Below are 16,229 nucleotides of genomic sequence, written 5' to 3'. Positions count from 1 at the left end.
GGACAACAACACTTTCTTGAGCTGTAAAAAGGTGTCCATGTGGTTGTGTTTCCAATATGCTGCCAGGAGGGTCTTGTGAAGGTGGTCGCGATACTTATGTTTGCCTACCTGTTGTCCTTCTGGGGGCACACCGAGTTTTCGTACTAAATTGGTGAGCGGTGCTGCTGTCCTCGCATAGTTCTTTATCAGCGGCCTGAAGTATCCTGTGAGTCCCAAGAACTGCATAAGGTTGTGCAGGGTGCGTGGTGGTGACCAGTCTGCTATGGCAGACAGCTTGGCTAGGTCTGGTCGTACCCCAGCTTTGCCTACTTGTGCTCCCGCGAACATAACCTCGGACATGAATAGCTGTGTTTTCTGTGGGGAAAGCGAGAGTCGTTTTTCTCGAACGCGGGTGAAAAACTTACCTAGTCATTCCAATTTCTCCTCGAAGTTATCTCCTGCCATTCCGTTATTGTCTACATAGAGTTCATACAATAATCCAATCTGGTCCCTCAATGCTGTGGCTGCCATGTCACTGAACGTTGTTGGCATGCCTGTCAGTCCAAACGGCATTCTGCAATAACAGTCATATCCACGGCCTTCAGTGTAAAACGCGAGATATGGTTGCGTGTCTTCATCTACAGGTATTGCATAGAAGCCTGCTGCGAAATCAATGATGCTGACCCACCGGTGTCCTGACAGGCGTTGCTGCTTGGCTTGGATATCACCTTGAGGTACTGGCGGAATTTGGCTTGCCTTGTTGATTTCTGCAAAGTTCTGGCAAATACGCCACTTAGGGCCATTTTGGACAGGCACGGGTTCTGCTATTGCCGGTGGTCGTGGTGGTAGGTCGTCTCGTACAGGGAATCCATGTTGTTCGCATTGGTCGTTGACACGGTGCCATAGTTCCTTGATTGGTATGCTGGCTGCGCTATGTGCCTTCTGGGCTAGAACGGTTGGTGCGGACACTTTGACCTCTTCCGGAGGGATTCTGCAGATGATCCCTGCTGATTCCATCTCGTTAAGTCTTGTGTAGAGATATTCGCGCTGTGGAGGTGTTAGTGGTCGCTGGTTAGTCTTCGTGGAGAACGTTGCATCTGGGGGAAACATGAGTTTGAAAGACTTGAAGTCTACTGGAAATACTTCCTTAACTGTGATAGCAAACATATCTGCGTATTGTGTAACAAAATATCTTACTTTGTCCTTCTGTTCTTTCGTTAAGTCCTCCCCGATTGTTACTAGCTTCAAAATCTCCTTCACGCGCACTGGGTTGAACGGGTCCGTATGTCGTGTGTAGATGCCTTGATTCTCTGCGTTGGGCAATGGAAACTCTGGCACTTCTCCGATTTCGTCGTCTGAAGACGTCGTCTCGGTGAACAAGACTGGGGTGCAAGGTGAGCGGTAATGTTTGTTGATCAAACTTGTTGGTATCAGTGCAGGTTTACGGTCTGCTAGCACGACGTGTGCTCCTGCTCGTGAAAGTTGTTCTGAAAGTTCTGCGATGGCTGTTCTGCCAGTGTCTGAGTCATAGGCGTACACGTATTGTTCATTGGTTTGTACAGAGGATGGGGGAAGGAGCTCTAACGATACAATGTCTGGAGGGATCGTGACAACCATTACATGAGCGTTGGTTGCCTCGACCGTGCATTCCTCGTCTCCGAGTTCTTCCGAGACTGTAGTCTTCTGACTGGCTGGGCGTTTGGATCTAGCTGCCGGAGTGCCGAACATGTTAGGAATGATGGTGGTGCCGAGGGTGGAGGAGTTCATGTTTGGTAAGGAGGTGACATCGTTGGCATAGTTATGGACTGCATGGAGCTGCTGCAATAGCGGTTTACCGATTAGGACTTTCCATGTTCCTCTGCTTGGAAAGACTTCGAAAGTTGCTATGGCTTTTGCCGTACGCCATATGATTTTTCCCGTCCAAACGCCTAAGGATGGTACCAGCGATCCATCGGCCATGCGAAGGACACGTGTTGATGGCAGAAGCCTGCCTATTCTTCCAGAGGCTGTGCGATAGGCTTCTGCATCGATCGCGTTGATCATCGCTCCGTCATTGACGTGTGCGTGAAACCCGGATGTACTACCGTCTTCTCCGTACATATTAACTTGTGTTATGAATGGCTGGCCTTCTGCCTGTGCCGTTCGTGACTCAACCGAGTACAAGTCAATGGGTTCGATTATATCGGAAGACGTAACGTGTACAACTGAGTCGGTTGTAGAACTAAGAGAACTGGAATCTGGGAGAGCTGAAACTACGTCAAGGGAACCATCGTTCATGTCGCTTGAAACAGAAACATCAAAAGTACTAGGGTTTTCTAACAAGATAAAGGTATCAGACAGTGCAGCTTCTAACAAGGCGGGAGATGATGGAGTGGAAAGGGACTTAATGAGTATGTCAAGGTTGTCGACGGCAGTAGCTACACGTTCGGTGTTGATGTCTCTGGCTGACGGGGCAGGTGAGGGTATTTCTGAAACTAGTGCCGAGTCGAGGAGTATCGAAGCTGCGGGTGACATTTGGGAGATGAATCCGGATGATATCTCCGGTGATGGAATGTAATGATCTTCCTCTATATATGCTGGTGTGGGGTTGAACGAGACTGGCATTACCATGTCGAGTGTCTCTTCGGATGGGACTACTGGGCTACCCCTCATTGCTGTAGTCCCATTCCGTTTCCCGGGTACTCGTATTGCTGCTCCGTATACATAGGATGGTATGCATTGTACATTCCTCCTGGATCGTAATAGTTTATCGGCGCCGTTGTTACGTACTGCACTGCGGTAGATGGGGTAACTGGTGGGTTTTGTGCTCTGACTGCTTGTCCCACCATACTAGACACAATTTCACGCCACTTGGTCTCCTGTGGTACAGTTGGCTGGTGAGGGCAACCTGCAGCTTGGTACGGAGGCGCGGTTACCAGTCTGCACGTGAAACATTCTCGAGACCCTAAAGGCGCTGAGCCTGGTCTCAAAGGGTAGGGGCGTCCTGTGTGCGGCATGGCATCTGTGCCGTGTTTGTCGTGCCACTCTTTCACCTGCTGATTATATGCTGCACGACCCGTCTCTGAGTCTTGGTGATGCTGGAGTGTGGAATACTGGGCCGCCATACGGATGCGGTCTGAAGTGTTTGGGCGGGAAGGTGTTTGGGGAAACGGTTGGTACCGGTAGAAGAGGTTAGTGCTAGGTACTGCTCCTGTTGTCATAAACAGATTCTGTCCAGGTGTTGTTGGCTGGGGCTGGTACGCTGGCGTTTGGTATGGTATTGTGGGCACAAAGTTTGGCTGAGTCTGACCGGCCGGTTGTTGCATTGTCATGGTTGGTGCTTGTGCAGCTGGGATGGTTGTCGCATTGCTGACTGGACGAGGATAGGGTCTGTATGCCGGCGGGTTTGTGGGGTAAGGTCGTGTTGGCTGTGCCTGCTGCTGGGGCTGCAACCTAGCCTTCAGTTGTGCGATGTCCTCTCTCATAGTTCGTTCTTCAGCTGCCCGCACTCTCGCCCTAGCGAGGATACTCCATTAACTCCTGCGAGGAACGCTGCCCAATCCGTATACGTGTCTGAAAGATGGTCTCGTAACAGGTCTGGTACCCCATCGAGTACCACGTCCAGAAACTGGCAGTTGTTGTCTCCAAAACTTTGCGCTAACCGTTGTACCTGTCTCGCCCACCTCACGTGTCCCCATTCCTGTCCTTTCTCGTCGTCCAACATCGTTCCAATCTCCATCTCTTTCAACACCACTGCTTTCAATCGTTCTTTCTTCTGGCCGGCCATTAACTGCAGTGGGAGTGCTGGTGGCCAACGTGTGAGGAACACTGTTTCTAACTGGGACCACGTGGTCGTCTGGGCTGGCGTTAGTGTCGTGAACCATGCCTCTGCTAGGCTGCCCGGTGCACATTGCCGGCGAAAATGTTCTACCTTCTGCAGGTCAGTCCATGTGGTGGGTAAGTTGAGGTCAAGTTGGCGCATCCACTCGTTAGGTTCTTCTCCACCGACATAGTCTCCTCGTAGTAGCAGTAGTACTGGTACTGTCGCCATGGGTGAGTGAGGCGTTGTCTGAGGGAGTGTAGTGGTAGCTTGGACTTGGGTTTGAATACTTGTTTGTAGCTGACTGGCTGTGTGCTTAGTGCGTATGTGTCTGATGTTGGGTCCGATAACTGGTCCGAGTTCTTCCGGGGGGGAAGCGATATGAACTATCAACGAGGAATCAGACGCTCGTCTGTGGGGACTGAACAGAATTTTGGGAGAATCTGGTAGCAGACTACATAGTCTTGCAACGTCTTCTAACATAAGAGCCGTGATGGGAATACGCGACACGAGGAATCTAAGGAAGGAAAATAGAGATGAAAGAAAAAACGGAGTCAAGAAAACAATGAAAACAGAAGGAAAACGAATCTAAACTGTCTTGCTGGGTTCCGAAACGGTGAGGCACAAGGCGCACTCGCTCTAGTCACCAGGTGAGTCGGTACGACGAACAGGTGACAAGCAAACACAAGAACACTGCTCGTGGTTGGAGTGCAGACTACAAGCCACATGTGCTACTGCTAAGGCCCGACAAAGACCCCTGACACCTCTGCTGCTCTGAGACCTCTGACACCTCATGCTCTCCAGCCCCTGACATAGGCTCTGCATATCCCCTACTGACACACCGTGAACTTCATCGCCTCAAGGAGGTGCATTGCCGTTGGGTACATTTTGTGTTTGTACATCACTCGGTGTTGTGAGTGATTTACAAATCCGGATAGTTCACCCGTATGATCAAACTTGACGGGTGGTCCGTGATCGGGAACTGGCATAGCTTGCGGTGGGGCTCCACTTCCAGTGTATGGATTTACCCTATCGGGCATGACTGCAACTGGTGGTATAACGAATGATGTCACGGTATTGGAACAATGACTAGCTAGGACATCCTCACCCAGCTTTGCAATCGGATCTTCCAGCGAAGTGTTCCTGAGTAGGTGCACAAACTCCATGGTTTCCTGCATTTTCAGCAGTACTGCACTCCGGATGAGCTGATCGATATCAACATTGGGCCTTGTTACAGGCCCAGAATCAATCTGGAGTTCATTAGGACGAGGGAGTTCGTCAGGAGGTGGGAGTTCGTCCAGAGGTGGGAGTTCGTCTGGAGGTGGGAGTTCTCAGGAGGTGGGAGTTCGTTAGGAGGAGGGAGTTCGTTAGGAGCATGAGCTTCTTGCTCATAGTCACCATTGGACAGAGAATTGTCGTCCTGTAAACTATCATGTCAAACAGGTGCATAAAAGTATGTGCAGTTCTGAACACGTACCATATTAAGTTCAGACTGTTTGGCTCGTTTGCGGCGTCCAACTTTGCGTAAGGATTCCGCACTCTCTCGTGCTCGCTTTGCGAGACTGCGGATTGTGTCCAAGTGATGAATGCTGGGAGGTAAAGACGGAGCGCTCTCTGTAGCTAGAGCTGGCACATTCCTGTAAAACTTGACAATATGGAGTGGTATCCCATATGTCTCTAGGAGGAGAGGGAAGGGGATTTTGTCACGTTGGCATTCATATGGGAGGGACAGTCGGTGGCCTGAAGGGTACATCACTTAAATAAGGTTCGAGCATTGAAATGGGATGATCAGCTGGTTGGTAGAAGTTGGTGAATCTTGGATGAGATGACAAGTTAGCTGTACGCTGTGTGTCAGTCAAGACGGGGGGAGCAGGAACAACTGGATCTCCTGGTTGACCAATGCCATCGTAAACCAGATCTTGAAAGTGATGCAAGAAGTTGGTACCACATCTCCTAGTCTCTTGCCAAACCCTTCATTTGATTTCCATTCACAGAATCTTCCGGTCCACTTCTCTGCAACACCTGAACACGGTCTGGAAAGTAACTTGTACAATCTTCTCCAAAATTCCAGAAGTTTACTTCCGAACATGAACCTGCAGCGCAGAGAAGTGAGGCGTACCAGTAACCATGCGGTGAATGGGACGAGTCGGACCGATGTCTGGGAAGGATGCTACCTTAATGAGGAGAAGGTTGCCATCAGAGTCTTGCGCGCAGTCTATGCTACACCCAAGACACTCAAGGTACATTATCACATATTACAGTGACCTATCTCTGTATAATACGAGGGAACGGATATGCATAATATCCCGTATGATACGGGCCAGCGGACCATGGGCCCATGATAAAAATATCCTCGACTATGACGGATGGGCCGGGAGGCAAATTATTCCCGATGGAGATGGGTGGGCCCATGCAGGGAATATATAGAGTAGATGAGTGGGCTGATGTAAATGAATATTAGGTAGACGGGTGGGCCGAGGTAGTTGGATATTATGCAGATGGGTGTATTAAGGTAGATGTGTATGAGATAGATGGGTAGGTACTTGTTATCACATTCACGGGTGGGCCCAGACACATATTAAATTAGACGGGTGGGCCGAGGGTATTATAAAATATTGTATTATATGGGTGGGCCCAGATGCATATTAATTAGACCAGTGGGCCGAGGGTGGTATACAATATAGATGGGTGGGCCCATGTGTATCATAATTGTAGACATGATGGAGCTGAGGTAGTTGTACATCAACCAAATCAGAGGAGGTAATAAATCAAAGTTACCAAGTTCCCGGAGCATCAGGTGATCTCCTGACATGGCAGTGCGAAGCTTGTGTTGCCCTACGAGATGCCAAGTTCCAGCCACCAGAATTTGAGTCAACTGTATCGAGTTCCGAGTTCTGGGACCCGGAACTCACCACATAAGTTAGTTAATACTTTTTGATGGTGCACAGGTTGTCTTGCAGAATGTGGAATCCGGGGTGCGAAGCTTGTGTTGCCCTACGAGAAGCCAAGTTCCGACCACCAAAATGTGAGTCAACCATACTCAGAGGAGGTAATAAATCAAAGTTACCGAGTTCCCGGAGCAGCAGGTGATCTCCTGACATGGCTGTGCGAAGCTTGTGTTGCCCTATGAGACTCCAAATTCCGACCACCCAAATATGGGTCAACAGTACCGACTTCCGAGTTCCGGGACCCGGGAGTCAACAAATGAATATCTGATGACCAGCGAGTCAACCTTACTCAGAGGAGGTAATAAATCACAGTTACTGAGTTCCCGGAGCAGCAGGTGATCTCCTGATATGGCAGTGCGAAGCTTGTGTTGCCCTACGAGACGCCAAATTCCGACCACCCAAATATGGGTCAACCGTACTGACTTCCGAGTTCCGGGACCTGGGAGTCGACAAATGAATATCTGATGACCAGCACACTTCCAATCAGGTAGTATTTCATTGAGCAATGGATAATAATACATCTTTGACAGCCAAAATTATCCATGGCTCCCGTATCTGATCCTCTCTATCTCCACCCCCTATAACACCAAAGTCCGGATATCCAGCATTCAGCGTCTGATTTCCCAAGATTAACATCCAGCATGAACGGTTCTTCCCCTTCCCCTCCTGATAGCATAAACATCTGGCGCACTTGGGCCCTGACTGTGACTTATGAAGCAGGGAAATATACTGAACAGAAATTCAAGGCAGAGAAGACTGGAGGAGGCCCAGTCATACCTTCCCCCAACCTAGACACTGATCTGGTGATGGCGTGTGATCGCTTGGCTGATGTACTCATAAAGGCATCTAAAAATCCCAGTGGGTCTTCCTGCAGATTCGGAAAATTCTATTTATCATTCAAATTCCTGCATGACAGTTCAGATGCAGATGGATATTGCAAGATATAGCAAATTGATCTCCCTGAAGGACACCGGGCATAATGAACATAGAGAGGCGAGGTTGCTTGAGAGGTGTCCTCCTGGCCATGAAGGCAAAAGGTTGGTTGATGAATCTGCCATAATTCTTGATGCATCCGGTGCCATCATTGCATGGTATCTCCCAGACGCCCTGACAGACACCACCCAGGTGTGTAATATACATTGTTACTCGATGGATATCGAATATTAATGGAACCTACATAAGGAAATCAGGGAGGCCACCAATTTGCTTGCTCCAAGCCTCGAAAAAAGTGTAAGGGCTGATGGCAATTGGCGAACTAATCAAAGGTTGTTCAACCGGGGCTCGGAAGATGTTGGAGCAACTCCCGGATGCATCAATCTATCTCCGGCATGGTTTCAACAGGGACACGAGGTAGGATCTGATGAGATGGTGATTCCGGCAGTCATACTTACCAATCCCAAAGAATGTGTCCGATCCGGAGGTATCTGCATCATTGAAGGGACCTTCCTGCGAGAATATCCTCAAAGCCATTGCAAGGCCAGCAGCCATCGCGTCCGCGGCACTCAGAGTCATGCATCCTGAGCAGTACTGGGCAGGGTTGAGAACCTTGTCAAACCTTGGAAATATAGCAGTAAGCAAGGATCTGCCACAGATGCCGGAGGCCCTGCAGTACTGGGCATCCATGTTTAACACCCTCTCCATCATTTCCAATCGGGAAACCCCCCATCATCGAGACCACATGTCCATTGCTGAATGCTTCGACATTCTCACCACCGTGGGGAACTATTCTAATGCTCGGATGACAATGCCAAACCTTCAGCTGGAGTTCAAGTACAATTCCGGCTGTATGATTGCATTTTCCAGAAGGATTGTGAGACATGGAGTTTATAATGTGGAAGGGGATCGGATTGCTTGGGCATGGTATATGAGGGATGCTGTTCATATTTATGCTGGTGTTCCATCATGTGGATGGGCTAGTGTGGATGGTCCATACAGTGTGTGAAAGATCAAACAAAGAGCAAGCATTGTGACCTATATACATTCCAACAAATGAATACCATGTACCAATTGTGATCCGGACCTCAATACTCAATTTTGAGCATTTCCAAAGTGATATGTGGGACTGAATAATTTGGATGCAAGCCTCGGTATTCGATAATTGGAACTCGGGACTTGACATATGGGAGTCCCGAGTGCTGGGGTACTTAGTCCCGACACCCGGACCTCAGCACGTGATATCTGAGACTGGGGGAAGATGTATAAATATGCTCGAATTAACATTTGTTATTGCCATACACATTTAACAAAACCCTGAACCCTGACATTGTGGACTCCGGACTCGACACTGTTCTGAATACCGAGTTCCGGACGCCCAGGTCCCGAGTCCCGAAATTCGGAGGTCGGGGTTCAGAGACCCGGAGCTCGGAAACTGTGTTGGGTGTCAGGGTATCCAGACCATTGGAGATAGCATGTGTCAGTATTTTGCGTTTCATGGTTTATGTTGGGTGAATATGGAATTGGGGATCAGGGACTCGGTATTCAGAACAGTGTCAAGTCCCAGGTCACGAGCTCCGAGTCCCGAGTGCCGAACCCCGAGTCCCGAGTCCCGAATTTCGGAAGTCGGGGTTCGGCGACCCGGAGCTCGGCAACTGTGTTGGGTGTCAGGGTACTTGGAGCATTGGAGATAGCATTTGTCAGTATTTTAAGTTTCATGGTTTATGTTTCGTGATTATGGAATCAGGTGTCAGGGACTCGGTATTGAGAACAGTGTTGAGTCCCAGGTCATGAGCTCTGAGTCCCGAAACCCACACCCAGCAGTTGCCGAGCTCCGGGTCGCCGAACCCCGACCTCCGAAATTCGGGACTCGGGACCTGGGTTTCCGGGACTCGGGACTCGGAGCTCGTGACATGGGACTCAACACTGTTCTCAATACCGAGTCCCTGACACCTGATTCCATAATCACGAAACATAAACCATGAAACTTAAAATACTGACAAATGCTATCTCCAATGCTCCAAGTACCCTGACACCCAACACAGTTGCCGAGCTCCGGGTCGCCGAACCCCGACCTCCGAAATTTGGGACTCGGGACCCGGGGTTCGGCACTTGGGATTCGGAGCTCGTGACCTGGGACTTGACACTGTTCTGAATACCGAGTCCCTGATCCCCAATTCCATATTCACCCAACATAAACCATGAAACGCAAAATACTGACACATGCTATCTCCAATGGTCTGGATACCCTGACACCCAACACAGTTTCCGAGCTCCGGGTCTCTGAACCCCGACCTCCGAATTTCGGGACTCGGGACCTGGGCGTCCGGGACTCGGATGTGAGATTTTTGAATGCATAGAATATGTTACATCTTGTATACAATGAAGACTGAATGGGACTACACTCCTTTGCCTTTCCTCAATTTCTCTAACATGTCAGTGTACATATTCACCTCTCCCATCTTAGCTTTGATGCCCTGATCTTGCTCCTCCATCAATGCTTCCATGCGTTCTTTGATGAACCTCAGTCCCATGAGTGGTGGAGTCGAAGTGTTTTTCAACTTCTCTGGAAGTACCAAAGCATCATTCTCAACATTAAGCTGAAACAGATAAGTCATCAATCAAGGTAATTCAGCTAACATCTTACCGCCCAATACTGGTAGTGAGAGATGCAGGAAGCCATTATTTCATCCCACTGCCATGGTTGATCAGGGATCCAGGTGTTTCCCATCCACCATGGACATGTATATGCGAACACAATCCGGGACGGATGTCCTGCAATTGGCTCATCATGAAATGAAAGGAGGTGGAATGAAAAGACATCATCCGGAACCGTGTTCCAGGTGAGCATGGGATACAACTTAAGGATATAAGCAACAGGGACCGGAAGAACCGACACGATATTCTGTGAAGCGGAGTACTGCAGGAGTGGTGTGACAAATGTCTGCTCAAATTCTTAGCATTGACCAACAAAGTCATCAGGGCAGTGGTGACATACATTCATCTCCCATTGCAGCCCGGCTTTAAAATACTTGATCCAGTCAGCAGATAGACCATTGTTGGCAGCTTCCGTCCGATATTGAGAGATGCATGCATGGACGCGTGATCCAGCCATTGCCAATGTGCAGGAAATAGTTGCAAGGCTCAGCTTCAGAGGTCGGTAATGGCTTCTGGCATTCAGAGTGCCAGAAGTGAATGCATGAGATGCAGACATGGCTAATACAGGACTATGGCGCTGGCAATACAAGTGAAAGATGGTCAAGATGTGAAGATAAGAATCACTGATGGATGGATACGAAATTCAAACTCCGACATGGGCTGACCTGGACAATTCCCAGGCCTCAATGATGTATGTGGAAAAAGGGACTTCATGAGAAAACAATGTTCATTCATCTCCAGCCTCTATCAACATGTTTTGTAGGTCTTGAAAAGCTGCCTGCGCATCCTGTGCCAGCAACAAATACATTTGGGATTGCCTTCCGGCGTAGCATCCGTGACCCAGAAGTCATTTCTCCAATGATCCCTGCATGTGCTCGCCCCATTGGGTTGTTTTCCACAAAAAGAACTTACATGTCCAATCCATCTCCAATTTGACCAATAGCATTTCCTCCCTCCATCGATCCCATAGTGCCTTTGCCCTCAGCCAATGGACTCGGTAAACTTGGCATGGGTCCAGTCAGGTAACCGCGGGATATGACATGCAAGTAGGAACTCACATTCCTCATTCCACGATTGATCAGGACCCCCGAGGTCGACTTCAACAGACCAAAACCAAGCCAAAGATTCATTTTGTTGACCTCGGGCATTTGGGTCGCCCACTGCAGTGCTGATTTTGAGTTGCTCGCGAAGCAGGGGTTTGTATTTCTGAAGCTGGTCTTGCCCCGGCTCAAGTTTCATCATTTGCTTCCTTGTCTTTGTATATATGCTGGCATGGAGGGAGACTGCCTGCTGCACCGACATCACCTGGGACCAAGCTCGAGTTTTCAGGGCCTGGGAATTGGCCTGCCTAACAGTTGTTCGGAACAGGATGGCCTTGTTGCAAAGGTAAATGCGGAGATTGTGAAGGGCATCATTGGCCTGCCCTTCACGAAGCAACATCTCCAGGGGAATCAGATCCTCTGCCATGCATCATCTGCATCTATCAACCCCCAGGTTTGATGGCAATGGGATTACAGTGAGCTTGGGAGAGTTTGTCCATGTATGAGATGTCTCTGTGAAATCCGCCGGGTCATCATCGAGATCATCTAGAATGTCTACGTCCAAGTCTTCAGGTTCATCATCTGCATCAAATCCCTCCCCGAGATGTATTAGAGCAGACCAAGCAAATCCATCTATCTGGCCTTGGAGCCGATCTCATTGACAGGCGATGTCTAATCTCTGTGTCTCTGTCATATCCCATATATTCACACTTCTCTTCCGGACTTCGGACCCTGAGATCTGATCCAGTCCGATGTATAGATCCACTTCCGATCTGATTTATGATAAGCTTTCTAATTCATTTCCTGTTCATATAACGTTAAACACAGCCTATTCGGTATTTCCTCTTCCCGGTGTTTCGGTTATACTTATTACCGGTATGCTTACTGATCCATTAACCTATGTCTCATTTCTGACTCGCGTTTGATAACCGTTGCACATGCTTCGTACATAGCCTCAGACCTTTGCTTACTGATACTTCCGTTATCCTCATAGTATATAAACTCGTGTATATGTCCTGTAGTACCTCAGTTCGAATATCATCTTAGTTTGTCCTCTTTCTGTCCTCCGGACTTGAGTCCTTCTTACTCTTGTCACCCTCCGAGACTTCGGATAGATTCCGATAGTCTATATCCTCGGCTCTACCTTCGGGTAGTCTTTACTCTGTTAGTTTCTAGTTTGGATACGTCTGGATTAGCCTTATACGCGTTTCCGATATACAGAAGACATCTGGATATACTACGAGACCCGTCCGGACCTTCGGACACATTATCGTTAGTACTTTGAAATAAGGGACAGTACTTGGGAAAGGGGCACAGCGTACGAGCTGAGGCCGAAGTCCTTCGGATCCGACCCTACGAGAGTACGACCTTAACAGTATATTCGAACTCACACCTTTCCAAGTACACTTACTCATATCATGGCTCCTACTAAAGTAAACCAAGCCGCTTTGCACACTGTCGGACTTTCGTCCACCCGACGCTGGAACGGTGACCACTAAAACACAAAAACACACCTAACACTCTACAGAAAAATGGATCAAAACAAGCCCAAGACAACAAGACATGTGACTACACTCTAAAAACACTCTCGGCAACCTCCAGTGACTCCGATCGGCTGCTTCCTGCCGCTGCTTCTACTGCCTCCGAGCCTTTCTGCACCTAGGCCTCGCGTCCCTTGCTGACACAAGCCTGTCCTAGGCCAGTCAATCAACACGAAAACCCACTCTACTGCTATCTCCCAGCCTGCCTGCCCTAAACCTCACTCACTCAGAACTCTACTGACACCAACCCGCTCCAAAACCCAGGCCAAAGGACCACCGGCCAAACCTAACCGTCACAACGCGATCCGACATCTGTAGTAAACACCTTCACCAGTTTCTCTCAGTGTCGTGTATCACACGGTCCAGCTCAAAGTATTTCGCAACTCATGAATCGTCCGCATCCAGAAACCCCTACATGCACTCCTGCCGGAGGTGATCCGGATGACGAAGGACCTCCGGACGATGAAGATACTCCCGGTGGAAACCCTCCGGATGACTTCGGAGGTGATCCGGATGATGATCCGGATGACAACGACGATGAATTTGACGGGTTAAACCCACAAGACCGTGTCATGCTTCGGCTTTCTCAAGCCATCGACAACCTCGCACGCAACAATCGTCGTCCGGCCTCATCCGAAGATTCTAAAGTCAAGATCCGTGAGCCCGATACTTTCAATGGCACTGAGCCTCGGAAGCTTCGTGCATTCTTCGTCCAATGCGAGCTTCACTTCCAAAGCAAACCCAAAGCCTTCCATTCTGGACGGGCAAGAGTCAACTTCGCCCAATCCTACCTTAAGGGTATGGCACTCAAGTGGTTCGAACCGGATCTCCTAGCTGACGAGGATGATGATCGTCCGGATTGGATGGATGATTACTCCACGTTCATGCTTGAACTTCAGACCAATTTCGGACCGCACGATCCGTCCGGAGACGCGGAAATGCAATTGGAGCAACTTCATATGCGTGATGGACAACGCATTAATAAATATGTTGTTGAATTCCAGCGTCTTGCTTCACAAGTCCGTGGCTGGGGTGACGGTGCCCTAAAACGCCAATTTTATAATGGACTTCCGGCTTGTATCAAAGACGAAATCAGTCGCATGGGTAAACCTTCCACCCTTTCCGAATATAAGATCCTCGCCCAGACTATCGACGCTCAATACTGGGAACGGAAGGGAGAAGTTACTCACGAAACTAAACCCACCACCTCCATTCCTCCTAAACAAACCACGTCCGATCGGACGAGTTCCAACTCGTCCAGACCTTTGAGGTACAAATACGACAAACCTGCTACTTCCGCATCATCCTCCGTTTCTAAACCTCTGGACCTTACCTCCAAGTTAGGAAAGGACAGAAAGCTCACGTCCGAAGAACGTAAGAGACGGATGGATAATAAACTCTGTCTATTCTGCGGCGGACCCGGCCATTCGGCTCAGGAATGCACCAAGTCTACTTCACACACTGCCAAAGGCCGTGCTGCAGTAGTAACTCTGGAAGACAAACCGGAGGCTTCGGATGAAGCAAAAAAATAGTCCACAACCCTCCTGACTCCGCACGGGATGAGGGTTGCGTTGACTCTACCCGTGCAACGGAGCTACGTCTCAATGCTGTTTCTCTTTCCGATCCGAACTCTCTTTGTCCATACGTTTCTATTCCTACTTTTCCTGATATTTCTGATTTTCTTTCACTAATTGATTGTGGTTCCTCTCACTGTTTTATAGACTCTGATTTCGTCTGAAAAAATAAAATTCCTACATATCCGATATCTCCGCTTTCTCTTTGTTTGTTTGATGGTACTTGTAATAATATGATTTCCGAAGCTATAGATTTGCCTATCCGTTTTCCGTCCAGTGTAGTTACCTCTGATACGTTCTACATTACTCTGTTGGATTCTTCTTGTTTTATCGTTCTTGGATATAGCTGGCTCACCCTACACAATCCGTTGATTGACTGGGTTTCGGGCAGCATCTGTTACGCACTCAAATAGATCTGTTATGCGGAGCCCTAAGAGGGGCGTCGTCCGCTAATGTTCGTGACGTAACCAGAAGGGTCCGGTTAGGTCGACCTGTGAACTGTTGACTGCTGATTGTTGATGTTGACTTTGATCAAAATTTGATTTGCTGACAAAAAAAAGTCAAATTTTACTTTATTACCAATTTTGTTTACAGAGAAAAGCATATATTATTTTAACATTTGGTCAAACTTTTTTCCATCAACTAACATTGTCTTTTTCATCATATCTCAAAGAAACAAAAGTGTAGAAATAGGAGGAATGTAGGGTGTTATAAATTAAAAACTCTCTAGAATATGATCAGGATCATAGTGACATGTTGCTTGCATTCATAGGCAAAATTTTCTTAGCTTGATTCCAATGAAAAAAGAATAAAGAAAAATTAATCACAGTTGAAATTCACTCAAAATATAAGTTTGTGACATGTTGAAAATATGAACATTATGTGGCCCCACAGAAAAATAACAACAAAAACATATGACAGGGTAAATGTTATGTCTAATGAAAATGTGTAGATATGCTGAGCAGAATTTATATTTTAAAAAACAACTCAAACTGTTATAAACTAAGAAATATGCAGGCAAAACTTAAATTTTTGTTGACATTTTTTGCCAAAACAAAAGGTGACCTGAGTTTGTCTGAGATCACACTGGGTTCAACATTTGTCCCATGGGCAAATTGGTTCCTGCCCCCAGTGTTGAGAGCTCATGATATCTGATGAGCTGATGCACTGATGAACTGATTGATAACTGATAACGTCGACGTTCAACACATGGCCGGCAATGGCCGAAAGTTGAACCATGACCAAACAAACACAAACAATCAACGAATTCTCAACATTGTCCTTCAATTGTATTGTTTCTTTGAAACTTCATTCTATTGATAACAGATTTCACCCTGCTTTCAACATTCTCACATCTGTCAACTCCATCCAAATGTCTACTCAAGTTCAATCTTCATTGGCCAACCTCAAGGCATCCACAGCTCAACTTGTGGGCATCATTGCCGGCGCCTGGCACATCCCGGCCGGCTCAGTGGACGTCCACCTTGTTCTAACAAAGCAGGTGACCACTCTTTTGGTATGTTGAACTCATTAAATTAGTGTAACATTAATGTTTGTAATGTCCGGGTAGGCTGACATCATCCAGGCCCATGAGAAAGGGGAATACATCCCTGGAATTGTGGCATCCTGCTCTAAGGAGCTGATGAGGGTGCGTTCCATGACTCCCCGGGCATTGCCCAACTGGCACAGCATTGGCCATGATGACCCCCAGGTGGCTAGACACGCCTGGCGCAAGCAAGTCCGTGCCTGGGAGGCAT

At 48.1% G+C, this 16,229-nt stretch overlaps 2 protein-coding genes across 2 annotated transcripts; both read right to left on the bottom strand.

Moving 5' to 3' along the window:
* Positions 1 to 10,058: 10,058 nt before the first annotated feature.
* F5891DRAFT_1186527 (uncharacterized protein) lies at positions 10,059 to 10,873 on the bottom strand (the record flags this gene model as incomplete). The annotated part of the gene is made up of 3 exons (XM_041366712.1): positions 10,059 to 10,259; positions 10,307 to 10,603; positions 10,658 to 10,873. 3 exons carry the CDS (start codon positions 10,871 to 10,873, stop codon positions 10,059 to 10,061), a joined length of 714 nt encoding a protein of 237 aa, XP_041227990.1.
* Positions 10,874 to 11,275: 402 nt separating this feature from the next.
* On the bottom strand, positions 11,276 to 11,523 carry F5891DRAFT_903768 (uncharacterized protein; the record flags this gene model as incomplete). The annotated part of the gene is made up of 2 exons (XM_041373512.1): positions 11,276 to 11,319; positions 11,376 to 11,523. Coding segments are annotated over 2 exons (192 nt in total), but the record flags the coding sequence as incomplete, so codon positions are not given.
* Positions 11,524 to 16,229: the final 4,706 nt, after the last annotated feature.

This window comes from Suillus fuscotomentosus, assembly GCF_016647785.1.
Source record: "Suillus fuscotomentosus strain FC203 chromosome Unknown F5891scaffold_17, whole genome shotgun sequence".
In the NCBI taxonomy this organism is placed as follows: domain Eukaryota; kingdom Fungi; phylum Basidiomycota; class Agaricomycetes; order Boletales; family Suillaceae; genus Suillus; species Suillus fuscotomentosus.
The sequence above is the reverse complement of the archived record's forward strand: the minus strand, read 5'-3'. Positions and strand labels throughout refer to the sequence as shown.